Source organism: Engystomops pustulosus, chromosome 9 (assembly GCF_040894005.1).
Source record: "Engystomops pustulosus chromosome 9, aEngPut4.maternal, whole genome shotgun sequence".
NCBI lineage: Eukaryota > Metazoa > Chordata > Amphibia > Anura > Leptodactylidae > Engystomops > Engystomops pustulosus.
Genome location: NC_092419.1, coordinates 87026843 through 87046648, shown reverse-complemented (window position 1 = coordinate 87046648; position 19806 = coordinate 87026843). Strand labels below are relative to the sequence as shown.

Below are 19806 nucleotides of genomic sequence, written 5' to 3'. Positions count from 1 at the left end.
CTGTACTAAGCTAAACCTTATCTAACTAATTTTTGTAAATGTACGCTCCAGTAGCCTCTCTAGAGAGCAAGCGCAAGCTTGGTACACCCCCCAGTAGCTTCTTTGAAAAATGTACATGTTAGCTAAAGTTAAGGTTATTATAGAAAGCATTATAGATTTCTGATGGAAGTTTTATTTAAGAATTAAACACTAGTTTATACGGTTTCAAAAAGACACATGTCCATCAAGTTCAAACAAAGGAATGTAAGGGATTGGATGAGGAAGAGATTTATGGGAAACAATTCTATATAACATAACCAATGATGTTATTTAGATGTAAAAAGGCATCTGGACCCTTCTTGAAGCTCTCTGCTGTCCCTGCTGTGACCAGCGCCTGAGGCAGGCTATTCAACAGATTTACAGTTCTCATAGTAAAAAAGCCCTGTTGCCTCGGGTGATTAAACCTTGTTTTCGCCAGATGGAGACAGCGCCCCCTTGTTTTTTGATTTGATTAAATCTGGAACAACTTTCCACCATACTTTTTGTATGGACCATTCATATATTTATATAAATTAATCATGTCTCCTCTTAGTCGTCTCTTTTCCAGACTAAATAAATCTAGTTGTCTTAATCTTTCCTCATAACTTTGACCCTCCATAACCCTTATCATTTTTGTTGCTCTTTGTTGAACCCTCCCCAGCTCCAGGGCATACTTTTTTTGGACCAGTGCCCAGAACAGGACTGCATACTCCAGACGAGGCCGGACCAATGCCTTGTATAGTGGTAATATAATATCCCTGTCCCAAGAGTCCTTACCACTTTTGATACATGTCAAGATCTTGCTGGCTTTAGAGGCAGCTAATTGACATTGCATGCTGTTATTTAATTTATGATCTACTAGTACGCCCAGGTCCTTATCAACAAGGGACTCTCCAAGTTTTACTCCCCCAAAGACATATGTTGCCCCCAGGTGCATAACCTTACATTTACCCACATTGAAACTCATTTGCCAAGTGGATGACCAAACACTCAGTTTGTCCAAGTCACCCTGCAGCCTATGAACATCCTCCATAGACTGTATTACACTACACAACTTGGTGTCATCTGCAAACATAGACACAGTGCTATTCATTCCTACCTCCATATCATTAATAAACATATTAAATAGTAGTGGGCCAAGCACAGAACCCTGGGGTACACCACTCATAACTGGTGACCATTCCGAGTAGGAATCATTGACCACAACTCTCTGGATACGATCCCAGTTCTCAATCCAATTGCAAATAAAACGTGCCAAACCACTAAACCTTATTTTACCCATCAAGCGTCTATCAGGGACAGTGTCAAATGTCTTTGCAAAATCCAAGAACAGAATATATAAAGCGGCTCCTCCATCCAGGGATCTGCTTACCTCTTCATAGAAGCAGATCAGGTTAGTCTGACTTCTATCCTTAGTAAATCCATGCTGGCTGTCACTTATTATACTATTCAACATCACAGTCTCCAGGGTGTAGTCTTTTGCTAACCCTTCCAATATTTTCCCCACAATGGAAGTTAAACTTACAGGCCTGTAATTACCTGGCAAAGTTCTAGAGCCCTTTTAAAATATTGGCACCACATTTGCTTTGTGCCAGTCACTTGGCACCGTACTAGACATTAGGGAATCCCTGAAGATTTTAGACAATGGTACAACAATAAGAGAACTGTGTTATTTAATAACTCTGGGGCCTTGTACACATTGATTTTACTGAGCCTAGATTGGATCATGTCTACATTCAGCCAGTCTAGTATATTCCAGTATATTACATATTATTATTAAATATAGTACAATATAAGATAGCCCATCTTACTGTTTCGATAAATCTACCCCATAATTCTTGGGTGTCTCTATCCCTGAAAGTCGCACTTATCTCTAAAGGCAGCCACAAGTCCAACTAAGAATAAAGTAGAAAAGGAGAAAGACAGGTGCAGATACTGTGATATTGCTATCAACAATAATCATGTATTAATATTTCAGTAAAATATTTTGGCACTTTGCCATAGACGCTGACCTCCAAAGGTTGCCCCTGATTTGAGTCAGATCAGGTGATGAACCATTGAAGATGAACGAAAAAAAAGAGTTTTTCCATGGAGATTGGTGCTGACTGTTATTTTTATTGCTTAAAATATACAATAGTTAAAATGTTTTATGCATTACATAAAAATTGACCTTTCACCTTTTCTTGTTATGTATTGGCTAAGACGTTTTGACTATATTTTATTCAATAAAAATGACAGCAGCCCATCATGCAGGTTTTTTCAGGTGAGCCCCAATGCCGGACTCGTGTTTCACAGACCAAACAGACCCGAACATCGGGTTTTTGTCCAATCAACTCTACCAAAGAGTAAAGGTGAGAGAAGATCCATTGCTATACATAGATGGATCAGTATTATGTTGTATGATATTATATACCATAGAATACTTATATGTAATGATATATAATATCATATAATAGTTTAGTGTGATTGAAGGCATAATATAACTAAAATGACAATTTAATCAGATCCACCTAAAATAACAAAGCATTCATTGTTCTGCTGCTCACAATCACTAATGTCTTACCGACCTGCATTTCTTTATTGTAGTCTATTCTTATCTTTAAAAGCCCCTTCCGTCATCAGCTCTCTGGGGACATTCTAAACTTCATGGTAGAAAATAAATGTCAGCAGTTTTTCGGTTCAAGCATAAAGCTTCTGCTCTGTTAGCTTAATATGCACTTGACTTTATGGTATAAAGTGTTTTTGGAATTGTAAAGCAAAGGTTTTCTTTCTTTTTGCATACAAATATATGTGCATTTATTACGCATGTATAATATGTGTGTATAGAAAACTGATAAACTGTATAGCCCAGCAGTGGAAAAAGTAAGTTTTATCTTTTAACTTATGGGAACATATTGTATAAATATATGCTCTTTTTTCAACCAGTATAATTTACTGAAAGTGGATTTTGAGGCTATAAAACAACTAATAACATTAAAATGTAGAGGACTAATTTCTCTAGAGTCTGTGTAACATATGACTGAGGAGAGCAAGTGACACAATGGGGGTCATTTACTAAGGGCCCGAATCGCTATTCTTCGTCGGGTTTCCTGAAAATTACAGATTTGAGCGGAATTGCCTGGGTTTTTGGCGCGCGTGATGAGATTTTGGCGCATCGTCGCCGGCATTCATGCGATGGAAATGGGGGGCGTGGCCGTTGGAAAACCCGACAGATTCTGAAAAACCGCAGAATTTTTTTAAAAAAATGTGTCGCTTGACACGCGCTTACCTGCACCAGGAATAGGATAGTGAGCTCCGGTGTTCACCATCCTATCCTGGGTGCAGATAAGCGTGTGTCAAGCGACACATATTTTTAAAAAATACCCCGGTTATTCCGAATCCATCGGGTTTTCCTACGCCCCCCCCCCCCATTTCCGTTGCATGCATGCCGGCGCCGATGCGCCACAATTCGATCGCGTGCGCCAAAAACCCAGGGCAATTCAGCGTAAACCGGTAATTTTCTGGAAACCCACCGAAAAAGAGCGATTCGGCCCCTTAGTAAATGACCCCCATTGGGGTACATTCACTTACCCGGTCACCGGAGTTCACAGAAAGTGCATTGTGCGTCTATAATGCTGCGTGCCGCGATTCACTAAGATCGTGCGCATAATATCCTGCATGTGTCACTAACCCACTCAGGTCTGACAGAGTTCACCTTCTTTTTAGTGGTGCATGGTAGGGCTAGGGCTTGCTAAACAATGTGAAAGTTAAATCCTGCGCTCAGTCCGAATCAGTCAGACCGATCAATTTGTGTCACATGGAAGCCAATGCAACTGCACCCCAAAAAGGGTTGTGTGCGACACAATAACAGCGCACCCACTACTTAAATACCTATGCAACGTGTTTTAACATTGAAGAACGGGCACAGACCGAAAAAAGTGTGTTGCAAAGCGGCGCAAAACCCTCAGTAAATGTGCCCCAATTTGTAATTTGGGGAAAATTTCTTTAAAAAAAAACATTTAAAAAATTCAAATTTTGGACTGAGTGAAATGAGACCCAGTTTTAATACAGGAATCATCATAATCTTAGCCTACTACTGTCAGTTTTATGCAGTTAAGGCATTGCACAAATTTCGTTCTAGGAGGAATTGAGTGTGATTTCTTGTATCTAGGGACGGTGGTTCAAGCGGCTCTCATGAGATGACGAAGCAGCCCATTCTTTGCCTTAGGGATAGCTCCAGGTACCAGAGCTATTTCAGGTGTAGGAGTGAGTGATCCTGCAAGCACTTTGTAATTTGTATACACATGAATTTCTCCTAAGACACTGTGTACCTAAACAACAACATGGTTGGTGGGCACATGACATAATGGACGTGACAAAATTTACTCTGCTGACAGTCTGCAATTACATCCCATGTCCCTGCTATATAAATCTGTGTGGCTATGTAGGATTCTATTCGATTCTAGGTTGAGATTATGCATAAAACAGTTTCCATAATACTTGGCTGCCCCAAAACTAAGATGCATTTGGTATAAGGCACAGATAAAAGGAGTATTTGTAATGGCCTACTTGGTAGGGCATTACGAACCTAAACACTTTGGGGCAGATTTACTAACCCGGTCCTGTCGCAATCCAGCTGCGCATTCTCTATGGAGGATTCAGGTCTTCCGGCGACTCACTAAGGTAGAGCACCCAATGTCCACCAGGTGTCGCTGCTGCGCTGAATTCCGTCGGAGTTCACTGAAGTTCACCGTCCTATGCTGGGTGCAGGTAAGCGCGTGTCAAGCGTCACTTTTTTAATTACGGCAGTTTTTCCGAATCCGTCGGGTTTTCTTGCGCCCATGCCCCCCGATTTCCATTGTATGCATGCCGACGCTGATGCGCCACAATCCGATCGCATGGGCCAAAAACCCTGGACAACTCAGGGAAAATCGGCGCAAATCGGAAATATTCAGGTGAACCGATGGAAAAACGCGATTCGGGCCCTCGGTAAATGAACCCCTTTGTCTGCTGTTAGTTAGTGGAGCCCGCCAACTCTATTGTAACCATCTAGGTGGTTTCAGGCTAAGTTCCTTATGTTCAGCCCATTAATTTCTTAGTATTCGCCATCTACTGCTCACTTCTGGTATTGCAGCTGTATTATCCACCTGCCTGAAGGTAAGTAAGGGTTAATATTTCTAATGTTGATATTAAATTGTAATACAATGTTAATCCTACTCTGCACTAAACTCCTTTTTTGGTTGGAAAACAGGCTTGCCCTCCAATAGGCTTGAAGCTCCGCCTCTGTACAGAGCCTGCCTCCAAAAATGCTGTCTTAGAAGCCAACATTCTTTTCCAACCCCAAGCCATAGGACCAGGGCAATGAGCTGCACCAGACCGCATCCAACTACCAACTACCTTGGCCCTGACAGAAAGGACTTACTGCCTAATTCAGTTTACTGTTGTTGTGTTCGAGTCTTGGAATAAAGATACAGTGATTTTTATGTTCCTAAACTCTTGTCTCCACGTGTGATCCCTGGCTGTCGCAACCATCATAGGCCTCCCCTTCACTTTCTGTCCGAGGATCTTTTCACTACACATTATGTTGGGAGTGCTCCTAGGGGGAACCTTCCATCACAGCCTCCCCCTCTTCTTGCATCCCCTCGCCGGTCCTGCCAGGTTTGGAAGAGACCTTTTGTCCTGGACCAATCTACCATGACCGTGACTAGCGCCAGCCACTCCGGTACTAGGGGAATACAGCTGCCCCCACATCTAAAGGTTGGGAAAAGAAAAAACGGGGTCAGTGGAGAGACGCGCTACATCCAGGAATCAGATTGGTGAGGGTAATTTTTAAATATTTTATTTATATATTTCTCTCGCGCCCGTGCCAGTACGCAACCTGCCATCTCCCTGCATCTCCACGGCATTTGGACGTTTCAGCTGGACAGTAGGCAGCACAGCTCTGCCACCCGACACCCCCTCCTTCCCCCTTCTCCTGCAGACCTGATGAAAACACCGTTACAGTGTTGAAACGCGTTGTCAATATACAAATAAAATATTTAAAAATTACCCTCACCAATCTGATTCCTGGATGTAGCGCGTCTCTCCACTGACCCCGTTTTTTCTTTTCCCAACCTGCATACCTATTCTGGACTAAGGTCCAGTACCGGGGTCCGACGCTGCAACTCCAACCCACCAGTCCCCCAGGGGACACCCCTCTCCTGTCCTGTGTGCACACAAAAATTCCTTTTTGGCGCCTGGCTCTAGCAGATCCCCTTACTTTCACCTACCCCTCACATCTAAAGGTCAGGCACACTACAGATGTATCAAAGGATGCTGATTCTGTGATAAAAGCTTCAGGTTAGGCTATGACCCTTCATCAGATGTGATGAAGGCTCATGTCATGTCTTTAGCCAAAATGTGTTGTACAAATGAAAGCACAAAGTACAGAATCAGTGCTTTGAATGTCATCCCAGGTCCTCAATTTAACATACAGTAAAACATAGTCTTTCATATAAACAGTTAAACAGTACAAAACCTATTTGAAGAGGATTAAACTGTGATTAGAAGTTGACAGCAAACATGAGCTCTAATTCCACAATGTGCATATTCAGTGTTGCACAGAACATCTGCACTGTGGCACTTCCTATTCGTCAGCTTTTCAGCAGCCGAGCTAGTATTGCTAGCGTGCCAATTAGATGGTTGAGATAATTATTTGTCAAGCAACTTAGAAACAGCAGCACTACTGTGACCTTGGCTATTCATTCCTAATCTATACATGTTCTTGATCTTTTCAAGAAAAAGGCACTTACATGCAGCGGATTCTAAAAACCTCAGCTTAGCCTATTAGCTGTGTGCAAAATAAACAATGACATACGCCACGCAGCATTAGAGACCAGCGGAACGTGATGCGCCACATTTGTGAGATGAATATGAGCTATCGAGTAGGGATGACACATAAAACAATTTCCATAATACTTGGCTGCTCCAAAACTTAGATGATTTTTCGGTATAGAGCACAGATAAATTGATGACTCTTGGATTCCGAGATTAAATCTTTCTTTTATTAGTGCTACACGTTTCAGATTAGGACATGAGCCTTTGTCAAGTGCACCTGATGAAGGCTCATGTCCTTAGCCGAAACGCGTAGTGTAATAAAAGAAAGTGGCCGTCACAGAGTCGTCCTTTATGTGCTCTATACCATTGTATTGGTGCTGGAACTACATGCCACCGAGGACTACCCATCAGGTTACCAGCTTCCAAATTCACAAGATCAATACAAGAATTTATAAGTTAAGGAGCAGTCCTATAATGGACATTCTTTCCTATATATGTCTATATGCCCCATTTGATTCTTACTGCCTTATCTCCCTTGTACTCTTCCCTATATCGATCATCATGCCCAACTTCCCAACTAAATATCCAATGCATTGGTGTCAACCCTTAGCACTGCCCCAATGGCTAATAATATAAAATATTCTACAATGTCAACCTCAAACTAAAAAGACCTCTAGAGTACTAGCCAAAATGTCATAATTTTCAGTGCAAGGAGTGCAATGTACCTGCAGAATCTTCTATCAACTGTTGAATCTTCGTCAACAGTTGAATGATAGGCCAGACAGCACAGATATGGAGGGCAGAAGAATCAAATGTTATAATAAGTTCACATCCTTGTTAGGTCTTCAGTTATTTTCTTCAGTTATTATGAGCCATAACCAGTAGTGGTAGAACACATGGAACAGATGCAAGTTCTTACTGTTCTACAAGTCAAAATTAGCTGGCAGCTGGACCAGAGGGGAACTGCGCTGCAGAGCTGCTAGAACCATATCACACTTGACTAAAACTAAGATAAACTGGACATAAATCTATGTTTCCATGTCGTAAGCTAAGTGCCAGCTCTTACAGATCTTATCCAGGTATTATTCATGAAATCACTAGCCCCGGCAGGGAGCTTTACACCTAAGATGAGTTTGTATGTTCTCTTCATGTTTGCGTGGGTTTTCTCCGGTTCCTCCCACACTCCAAACATACTGGTAAGTTGATTAGATTGTGAGCCCCATTGGGGACTGGGACTGATCTGGAAAGCTCTGTGCAGCGCTGAAGAATATGCTTTCGCTATGTAAATATAGTAATTATTATTAAGGCACATCAATGATTGACATCGATGGTGGCATGCTGTTTGTGTCCACTACATATATTATATATACATTGCATACCATTTTGACATCTTGTATATTGCCAATCCATTTTCTTTCCCTATTATTGCTGAGCAATGTGAAACTATGGTTGCTGTATCTTATTCATGGATACACAGGAAAACAGAGAGAGTAATGCAGAGCCAATATGAGGTTGGAAATTATTGGCATCTAGGTACAGTCCCAAAAAGTGGGTTTGCCCACTCTGCAGGAAGAGCAAGCCTAAGGAATTGGTCTGCAATCTCTTCAGCTCCTTTTCACAATGTTTATAGAGTTCACTAAATGAGGAGGGAAATACCCTAGAGGTAATCCTCGGGTAGGTCTTTGAATCTCTAAAAGTAGACTGGTAGACTGGCTACAACAGCAAGCAAGACCACAACATGGAGTTGCTACCAAGTAGTTGTATGTAGGGCAGCTTGAGAAGTTCATGGTACCTTGGAATAATTGTTCCAGTAACTGTTGTAGCTATGGGATTTTAATGTAGCATATGTGGTTATGTGTCCCATTTCACTTCCAAAAGAACGAGATTTGTGTTTATCCTTGGTATTTGGTGTACTTTTCTATTGACCCCAAATTTATCCCAAATTTACCCATTTCTAAGGTTTTGTTTTATATAATTTCAGTACGAGATTCACTTTTTTTTTCATTTTTATGAGAAAATGTGGAGTTATGCAATAGAAAAATGTCTAATGCGTCTTTAGCGCTTGATATATTTGCCATATGAGTGACACCAAGGGCGCCCGTTGAATAACTATAATGAGGTCTGTCAGGCATCTGTCATGGGTTTCCTAATCTCACCACAGCTTTATCTGAAGAAATACTCTCTGTCTCTGCCTCCAATACATTAGAATTAGAATGATACACATAAAACATGTTTAATCCTTTACCTCCAAGAGTGGCAGAGACCACAAGATGAGTCCCGTATTTTTTAATGATGGTCTCTATGATCTGTTGAGAACTGGGCCTCCGTCCAAGGAGTCTCAAACTTCGCTGGAATTCAGGCATCAAGGGCAAAATACTTTTTAGAGGTTCCTTACGGTCCACTGCCACGTTTCTCACCTTCCAGCGGGCAAACTCCCTTAAAAACCAAAAGAAACATATTAGTAAATACAAATAAGAAAATACTTTTTCATGTGAATTCAAGGAACAAAAAATATAATTCTCAACTGCTCAAGTTTTTTTTTCCAAGCTTACTTTATGGTTTTGTTTCAGAACTATATTCTTATTTTAGTAATCATTCTGGAAAGACTTCAGGCCAAACTGATTTTCTGCTTCGAACAATGTGCCTTCATCCAGCCTGCTATATGTTTTGTAATCATGCAGCTGCAAACTGCAATCAGGAAGCACAGAGTCACATTATTTGTAGCCGGAGCTGTCATCAGAAGTAGCTGGGCCCCATGCAGACAAATGGCCACACTAGTCTATAATCTCGGAATGTCCAGGAGGCTTCTGAACAAAGGATCTACCAAGCCTGCCAGAAAGCTCCTGTACATCCCATAATTCGGTTATTTTCTACACTGGGAAAAATAGTATCCACCTACAAAGAATGGAAGGCTCTGTAAATTTTATTGTGGGTATACTTCAACCAGAGACAGAATTTAAAGAAAATCCAGAAAATGTATGACTTAAGTAATTAATTTCCATTTTATTCTTGGGCACGTTTGCACACACTGCATCGGGATGTTGGTCCACCCCTCCATGCAGATCTTCTCCAGATCTTTCAGGTTTTGGGACTAACGCTGAATTTCAGCTCCCTCAAAAGATTTTTGAACCTTGAAATTCTCCTTATTTGTCCTGGCTGTGTATTTTGGGTCATTGTCATGCTGGAAGACCCAGCCATAACCCATCTTCCAAAGGGAAGGAGGTTGTTGGGCAAAACCTTGCGATACATGGCCCCAACCATTCTACCTTTAACATATTGCAGTTGTCCGGTCCATTTTGCAGAAAAGTACCCCCAAAGTATCCCCATCAATGTTCTTGAGGTTGTACTCATCCTTTTTCTTTCTCCAAACACAGCATGCCTTCAACTTCACTGGTTCACATGACCTAAAGTGTTTTAACTAATTTAGTTATCACAGAAAATGGGCAGTTCCAGCTATTCATTTACAGAGTTATTACTTCTGGTTTACAGGTTAAGCCAGTCATATTAGTCAGTGATAGATTTGTATGGCTTCTGCTCCCTGCTCACTCTGAGGGAGGGGATGATTATATAATTGCTGCTCTCTCTGAACCTTGTGTCTATAGAGCAGTGTATATTCAGCAGTCCCTTCATCCCAGTATGTGATCATGTAAAACATCCTGTTTCTTTCTTTACACCTCAGGCTGCACTATATAATTCTTCAAGCTCTGCAGCTCTCCTTTATGGACACTTTATCTACACAGCAGGGAAGCTGATAACTTTTAGTTCTTACTTAACATAAATTATACATTTATGTAGTTAATTCACAGCTTTTTTTTAACTCATTTCTTGCTGTGAAGCTGCTTTTACACCCTCCACATGATTATAGCTGCCAGTCTAGGTTACTATATAAATATGTAGGTGAGATTTATCAGAAGTGTCTGTCCTAGTTGCACATGGCAACCAGTCAGTGCTCAGGTTTCGTTTTATAAACTGATGAGGGAAAAGAAAGCTGACTTCTGATTGAATGTCATGAGCAACTAGAACGTTTTTCTCTCAGATACTTATTTTAAACTTTTAATTCAAATTTTTATTACATTTTCCACAATAAACAGTAAGAATAAAACAAACAATTCAGCCTGTTGGGCCACATTACAAAAGTAGCAAATAATCAAGATAGATTTCAAGTGCGGGTTGTAAGCGCTCACAACTCTTGCTAGACATTATTGTTCATTTATAGTTAATACTACTATAGCCCTCTTGGTTCCCCATAACAGGGGCCAAGGTTAAGTAAGTATGTGTAAGAACATATGAGAAACTTGAAACCAGTTCAAGCATTGAGGGGCCTTGAACTTAAAGTAAACTTTAAAAAGAAAAGGAACGGTAATAAGGCATGGAGCTATTGATTTAGAATATGTCACTCTTGATAATATGGGCTAACATGAGTTGCTATAGCTTTTCATAACCACAAACCCTGTTTGGGTAATAACCTCTCATATGTCAGGAGATACCATTTATTTCCAATGTCTTGTGATAACTTTTTAGTGAACAACAAAATATAAGCTGAAATAGTTTAGCTCTTGAGTGGAAACTATAGTAAAGCTATAGCATGGGGAGTTATCTGCATATGTATTTGTAAGCATATCATACATTTTGTGCCATAAACTCTGACCATAAAGTGTGCACTAAGATGCCCATCTGTCTATAGCCCCTCCAGCAACCCAGTGGGGTACAGGGAAAAATTTTACTTAACCTAGCTGGGGTTAAATAACACCTCATATGGGTCTCAACAATTGCTTCTAACTCTAAAGATTCTTTGGATAAATCTTCCTCTGTATGTATATGTAATGGAAAAATTAGATTTACTTTTTAAACTCTCATTTGATTAGCCACTGAGTTGAAGGCCGTATGTAGCAGACTCAGTTCCAGACAGTCAGTCAGTTTAGACCCCACCTACATCTATGCTGCTAAGGAAGATTTTTGACAAGTAGCCTTAGAACAGATAAAATGCTATAACTCTGCAAAGAGAAAGACATGCTGCTTATTTTCAAATGGTGGATCAAGTATAGAAATGTTAGATCATCATGAAAGCAGAATTCCACTTTTATATTAGAGACTATAGGACACAATTATGTGTGGGAATATATGTCCTTAATAGCCTGTTCAGACTGCTTAAAAGTTTTCCATTACAATTTCCTTTATACATAATGTCTCTGATACTGAGTTGTAGCAATACAGAACTATTTTAGAAACAGAAATAACCTCCTGAGAATTTCACTTCCAAACCTTACCTTTGGAGGTGTGCTGACCACCTGACACATCAAAGACTCACAGCATGTACAGTACAGGGAAAAGACGAAGAGCAAAGTTATTTCAGAAAATAATCTGTGAGTGTCCTTATCTGCCTTAGACTTTTATTCATCAATAACCTTTTTATTTTCTACTAAACCTTCACTGTCTACAATTTTCGAGCCACGAATTATGTGGACACAAATAATATTGCACCCCCAAACACCTTATAATAAGTGCATCCCATAATGGTTCAGCATTGTGTACAATGAATTCTGGAGTTGGGGCCAATTCATAACAGCAGGTATGAGCAGTTCTCTGAAATGCACTGGGCTTTCATAAGAACTTTTTAAAGAACTTTTTTGTGTTGTTTGAGGGGACTAGTAATAGTATTACTAATAGTAATAGTAATAGGATCATATATATGTTGTTATGGATTTACAAATTAGCCAACAAGTACTGCTTGACTAATTAACAATCCTCTGAGGCTCCACATATCAACCAGAACCTTTTGGTTCTTAGTAGGAATTAAAGTATATCTTGAAGGCTTTGCCCAACTTCATTGCGCTTGTTTTATCTTAGTATATGCTTCTACTAATTGTCTGACATGACACTTTAATTGGTTTTAGTGGCAATTAGGTCCTCACAAACCTCTTGAAGTCATAAAAGCTCACCAACTCTCTCTAAAACCTCATGCAAACAGCCTTTTATTTTGACCGTGAGCTAGTCATTTTTTTCTGGCTAACTCACAGCCTCATTGGGCTCAGTCAAAGTGCAGTACGTTGTCAACGAGCCGACTGGCCACACCACAAATTATAAAGGTGGTCCTATTTGCGTCTCTGCATATCGGCAGTCATTTTCTATTTCTTTTCTTGCTTACAGTCCTTGAGCCCTAATAGAGAGCAAATAATCCTAGAGTATCATCACTTCTACAGATCATACAAAGTCTCAATAGTGGGTTACCCACAGTACTCTTCTCTCTCCCAGAAAAAAGTCCTACCCCAATCCACTTGACTCCATAGCAGCCTCAAGTGGGATTTTGGTGTAACAAGTGATTTGTTGCACCGATCAAGTTTACTGCGACTTATTGTTCTTCTATCGAGATGCTAGTAAGAGATGTGTCGCCTGGGCTCAAATGGTTGGACCATATATATTTTGTTTGGCTGCAGCTACTGTGACTGTGAATTATCTTTTTCCGCTGTTAGGTAGGAGATGTATGCTGTCACTTGCAATGCTGGAGTGTTTGATCATCATCCTCTGTGAGTCATGTATATTTAGTGGTAACTGTTTTACAACTCTTTGTTAAATCCACAATAACTGTAGGTTATTATTCTAATGTTATAACAAGTCCTGGCATAAAGTCCTATTTTTTTATCACTAGGTGTTTTTGAATACTAGAGCCTCTTTGATATATAAGATTGTACTTGTATTGTGTTATTTTATTTCATGTTCTTTTTCCATACATGCACATTTTCAATATGGTCACCTCTGTTTAACTTCCTTAGAAGAAATGTGTCGAGACAGAGATTTCTCAAGTCAATCCAGTTGTTCCTACTTAGCTCCTTGAGTCAAGGTGAGAACTACACACTCAACAATGAGGTTGGCATAAAGGGGAGCAAGAACATGAAAAACATATCTGTAGATGCAGATTGTATAAGTGATGACAATGGACCATTAAAGTTTTGCTAAGTCAGACAGTAGATTAACTAACAAAGGTGAGTAAAGGGGTGATGATGTATTTATTGGATTGAATCATTGAATAGTTAATGTTTTATGGTGCGTTACCTCCTGTCTCTCAATCGCCTCCAACCCTCCTAACATTCAGTACGTTGTGACACACAAAACATTTGATGCCGTCAAGCATTAGGACCTTACAGTGCAGCGTTGAATGGATCTGTTGTAGATTCTGGGAGGGTAAGTATGTGCAGACATTCGATCTGGAGTTGAAATAATTTCTGTTACTATGCTTTGCAGTCTAAATTGAGAGGTTTAGTCTGAGTTATTGGGTCATAACTACTAAAAACAGTGCAGTTTGCCGGTGTATAGTGCAGGGTGCGGCAGATTCAGGAATTGTGGCGCACGTTCTTTATGAATCTGGTGCCCCCTGCAGTGCTCCGACAGAGTGCAGAAGGCAGTGGGATACCGTTGCACCTTATTACCCTAACATACTGTCCATTGTATAAACCTAGCATAATAAGAAAACAAAAAGTATTTTGAGCTTCTGAACATTGACTTACATTTTTCATTAGCATTTTCAAAACAGTATTTTTCCTAAAATTAAAGATTTATCTACTGTCGAGAAGTTAGCAAAAAGTATACAGGTAATCGAGGAATAAAATTATCTATATTTATTTTTTGTGTTTGTCCGCATATTAGTAAATCTATAGCAGCAACCATGTTTTTGCTGTTTGTTGTAAGGATCGGGAGGATTTGCAAAGTATATTTATAAGAGAGGGCTAAAATATATCCTAGTGTATGCTCATGAAATTGGATACATCCCCTGAAAGGAGGAGGAGGAGCAAGCATTTGCAGCGGGCAGTGATTGGCTCCTGGCGACGTTCTGGGTGTCTTCATATTTGAACTGTGTGAAACAACCACAGCATATGCACAGCGGAGGCCAGGGATGGAGGCAAAACTGCCTCTGATAGCCACCACTGTCTGGAAACTGCTACTCCAAGAAGGAGCTTTTGCATCTAGTGGTTACTGCTGCTCGTGAAGCAAAAAGGATGTATTTTGTTTGCCAGTATTAGTCTAGTGTACTAGTGTATATACTGAACATGTCCAAAAAACAAGGCGTCAAAGTAGCCTAAAGTTATCTACCTAAAAGTGGTGTTATTAGTGCCGCACTCACAAAGTCTTCTTTAGTCCCACAAGTTATCAATGTCCACCAATGTGCCCTCTAATTTGTAATGTTGAAATTATGTTTCTCGTTTAATTAAACAACGTTATTAACTTAACAACTGAACATCTGTAATGGGTTGACTGCACTGTGAAGTTCGAGAAACCCCACAGGGAAGTAGTTCAAGTGAAGTGAATCCTTCCTTCATAGAACGATATTGGCATATTCATTTGACTGTTACACTTGTTGCCACTTTCATACTCTTTTGTTTTGTATGATTACGTTTCCATAGTAACCTTTCTTATAACCATTGAAAAACAAAAGCTGCATGATATCTGTGGAGGCTGCATTAATCCTCCTGTGGATTTGTGACAAGTTAATCCTTGTTTTTCCTTTGCGAATCCACCTGTACTGTTTCCTTATTTTTAAGTTATTTTTTGTTCTCACCATTCTTAGCATCACCGAAAGGAATGTTTTTTAAGGTTATATAGAGACATGGTTAGGAAATGTGTACGTTAGTACGAACATAATCTTCTAACACTAATAATATTATATTGACGTTGAACCCATGTGAGCCTTGTACAGTTACTTAGTGTTCTAATTGCCAATTACTATTATGGTAATTCCTGATTTGCATAGTATTAAAATGTGGATTATTACACCTAGAGGGCTATAAACTGAGAAATAATGTAGTCCCCTAGGATACCTAGGAGAAAAGGCTAGTGTGACTGTACAAATAATAAATGGGTTGTTATTGGACATTCTGGCGGACAATGCATGACAAAAAGCTCCATTATCAACATTTTTGTCAGTCTTCCACCCCAGAAGGCACTTTGGGAGTTACAGATTGGGGAGCAGGATGGGCAGGGGCGTGAACTCTCCGGTCCGCCATATTTCCTATAGCCTCCGCCAGTTTTCAGCTGAAATTTCCTCCGACTCTAACCAGCCCAAGTCTCTTAGTACATTGAATGTGCAGTACGCTGGGGGAAGACAAATTAGGACTGGCGTTCAATGTGTCAGTCTTAATAAATTCCTCCCTCTGTATCTGAAAAGGCACAATGACAAAAGAAAATTTGGCCTCATACTTTCATTCTTTCACAATTTACATGAAAATGACAAAGTACTGGGGTCACTGTAAAATCATTGGGGCACATTTACTTACCCTATCACCGGAGTTAACAGAACTCCAACTCCAATGCACTGTGCCACTAAGATTGTGCGCCCTATATCATGAATGTACAATATGCAACAAGAGAACAGATGGATGCGTATATTGGACAAACAATATAGTACAAAGTTTATCATGGTGATGATACACGTAGGGTGTACCACCTCCCCCGCTCTCTGACCATGCCTGACAGCCCATTATATGTGGATCAATGAGTTAAATCTTGGTATTGTATATTTTGGCTGTATAGCGCGTCTGTATGCACTAGCGGTTTGTACCTTTTTGGTCACCACAGCCACTAGGTTTAAATTGTAGCACTTCTAGGTCTTTTTTTCATCTCATGTTTAGCTTTGCTGGCAGATTGAGCTAGGGAGCAGAGGGTCTAATTTTGGCCCTTGGTACCTAGATACACCGGCAGGTGTATATTTTAAGTGTTTTTATAATTGTTTTTTTGTCTTGTCTTTTGATGTTGTGTATTGTATTTTTCAATAAACTTTGTAGTATATTGTTTGTCCAATATACTCATCCATCTGTTCTCTTGTTGAATACTCTTGTGTACTCTTTGGGATGCGTGGACCCTTTTTTTGATTGGTATTCCACGCTGGTAGTGCCTGTGCACTATCATGAATGTGTCACTTCCTGGCTCAGGTTCACCATCTTTTTAGTGATGCATGTTAGGGCTAGGGCTTGCGACACAATTTGAAAGTTAAATCCCGTGCTCAGTCCGAATCAGTCGGATCGTCCGACTGCACGCCCCCTAAATTGTGTTGCATGAAAGCCAGCGCAGCTGCGCCAAAAAAAAATCACATGCACCTAAATCCCAGCGATGACACTTGTCAAATACCTGTGCAAGCCGTGTAATCCCCGAAAAAGGTGCACAGTTTGACAGAAGTGAGCAGAGCAACCCTAGGTAAATGAGCCCCAATATATTACAAACGTCTTCAATGAAAGAAGTCTATTATTGTTATTGACACAACCTCTTTAAGGTGAAATATGAATTTTATGGGTCATAATAATAAAACTATTAGAGGCAATGTGGCTTAGTTTATAGATTATGTGCTGGGGTTACATGAGGGGCATGTAACTAAGAATATTGTAACTGACAACATGACTGATAACACAGGATGTGATTGGTTGAGTGCACCTAAACTTTTGATGGTTGGGTGGGTTCTGCACGGACACGGACATATTGTTGGTGGTCATGCAGTAAATCCAGCAAATTGACACCCCTAGCTAATAGCTATCACTGTGACTGGTCAGGGGTGTCAATTTGCCCGATTTGTTGCCCAGCTGCCAATTTGGCAATATGCCCAGGTCTGGACCAGAAATGAACCTTTACATCCGCTCATCTCTAGTTGTGAATATACACATAGTAAATCTATATTTTGCGGTGTAATTAAAATACTTTTCCATATTAAAGTATTTACGTAATTATCAAGTATTCCCAATTATTGGATCATTTTATAAAGTATCCAAAGTTTACTTACAAGAGTGGAAAGTCACCAGATGGAAAGCTAAAAATAAATACTAACGTATAATATGCCATTAGCTCTTGTTTTTAGGAGTCACATAATTGGTAACTTGCTTGTGATATTGCGGCTGAGACATCTGCTTCTAGTTTTGTTAAATTTGAGTTTATTTTAAAGAAGTTTGTTGAGATCAAATAAGAATTTTGATCTTGAAGACATATTGAAGAAAACATGTGTCAGAAACACAACTTTCCATTTTGCATTTCCATCTGAGTATATGTGCAGTACGCTGGGGGAAGACAAATTAGGACTGGCATTCAATATGGCAGTCTTAATAAATTCCTCCCTGTGTGTCTGAAAAGGCACAACGACAAAAAAAAATTTGGCCTTATATTTTCATTATTAACAGTTTTGCGATTTACAGAATTTCACTAAATTTGGATGTGCTAGTTCAACGGCACCTGAGGAGGCTTGCTTGTGATATTACGGCTCAGACATCTGCTTCTGGTTTAGTTAAATTTGAGTTTATTTTCCATTTTCCACCCCCATCTGAGTATATGTTTTACCTGCATAAATGTATATGCATACACTTACACTTCTTGAAGTGCAGCCTCTATTCTGCCTTAAAAAAATACATTTTTCATGACACATAACAATTTAATGACCATCTATGCAATCTACATAAGCTTATAAACTATAAGTATACAGCCAGGGAGGCTGAGCCGTGAAAGTTATCTTCTTGTTTGATTGTTAGATAGTGATACAAGTTTGCGTTCCCTGTGAAGAGCTAAGGTGGTACAGCACATACAATTTTCAAATTACAGGAATATTTGATGACTGTGACACATAGGTTTCCAAAGATTCATGGAAAGAAAGTGTGTCACTGGAGACATATTCACACTGGTGCTGGGCAATCATCCCAATGTGATAAAAATGTAGAAAACCAGGATACTGTCAGATGCAATACAATAATAGGGCACATGGAAATTTTTGTTTGGCTTGACATGTTCCCTTAAATAAATTTTAATGTATGTATCTTAAAGGGGTTGGCTACTTTACTTGTGTAATGTGTTTTTTTTTTTTGTGTAATGTATGGGGCTAGATATTAGGTATGTAAAGTGGAACCTCCAGTCTTTTACCTCATCAGCTGCCATTCCTGTCTATAAAATGGCTACAGATGGAGGGTCATGTGATCTCTATCTGTCCATAACCAATCTGCCTTCCAGGACCTTATGGTAGTGATCATGAACACAAGCTAAAGGTCCCGGAAGCTAGATTGGTCATGGACAGTTAAGATCTCATGATCTTCCTTCCACGGCCATTTTATGGACAGCTGATGAGGAATGAGATATTTCTGAATCAGGGGGATTTACATATCAAGAAAGCAGAAGTTGTAATGGGTGTATATTGGTATTTTATGAGCGGCACGGTGGCTGAGTGAGTAGCACTTCTGCCTTTCAGCGCTGGGGTCCTGGGTTCGAATCCCACCCAGGTCAACATCTGCAAATAGTTTGTATGTTCTCTCTGTGTTTGCATGGGTTTCCTCCAGGTACTCCGGTTTCCTCCCACACTCCAAAACATACTGGTAGGTTGTTTAGTTTGTGAGCTCTATGGGGACAGGGATGAATTTGACATGCTTTGTGCAGCGCTGCGTAATCGTGTGTACGCTATATAAATAAAGAATTATTATTATTATTACATTACCTAAAATCCAGCACCTCCCCACACACACACTCACACACACTTGCACACATATTACAGAAAACTTGAATTAAATTGTCCAATGTTTAAGTTTAATAGTGAGAACCTGTCCCATGGAAAATACACTCTGGTCTACAGCCAGAATGTCATATAACAGGATTAGGTGAGCAGATAAGTAGGTTCATGTCAAAATGTTCAGTGTAGCTTAATTTATCCAAATATATCTATATATTTCATTTTATATCAGAAAACCCTTTCAATTATTCCTATTTTACAATATGAGACAAGGTACATAATATATTTTCTAAAAAAAAAAAACATATAGCAGCGGGTTCCCAGACAATTGACAGATGGCTTCCTCTTGTGATAAGTCCAGGAAGCTGATTTTTTTTTTACATACATTACACAGAAAACATTTTGAAGCATTTTACTACATATGGCCCCAAAACCTGATTATCCTTGTGTTCTGATGGTAAAGAAAAATCCTAAGGCTCATGCTTCTAGTCTGATGACTGCAAAAAAAAGAAGTCTGAAAATGCCTACATAAGCAG

At 39.8% G+C, this 19806-nt stretch overlaps 1 protein-coding gene across 2 annotated transcripts in view; it reads right to left on the bottom strand.

The window, feature by feature from the left end:
• The window catches only part of BRINP1 (BMP/retinoic acid inducible neural specific 1), a 140158-nt gene that overhangs the window by 43040 nt on the left and 77312 nt on the right, over positions 1–19806 (bottom strand). For both annotated transcript variants that reach the window (XM_072125578.1, XM_072125577.1), the window contains exon 3: positions 9059–9249. In XM_072125578.1, the coding sequence (XP_071981679.1) occupies positions 9059–9249 (191 nt within the window). The remainder of the gene's footprint in view (positions 1–9058; positions 9250–19806) is intronic.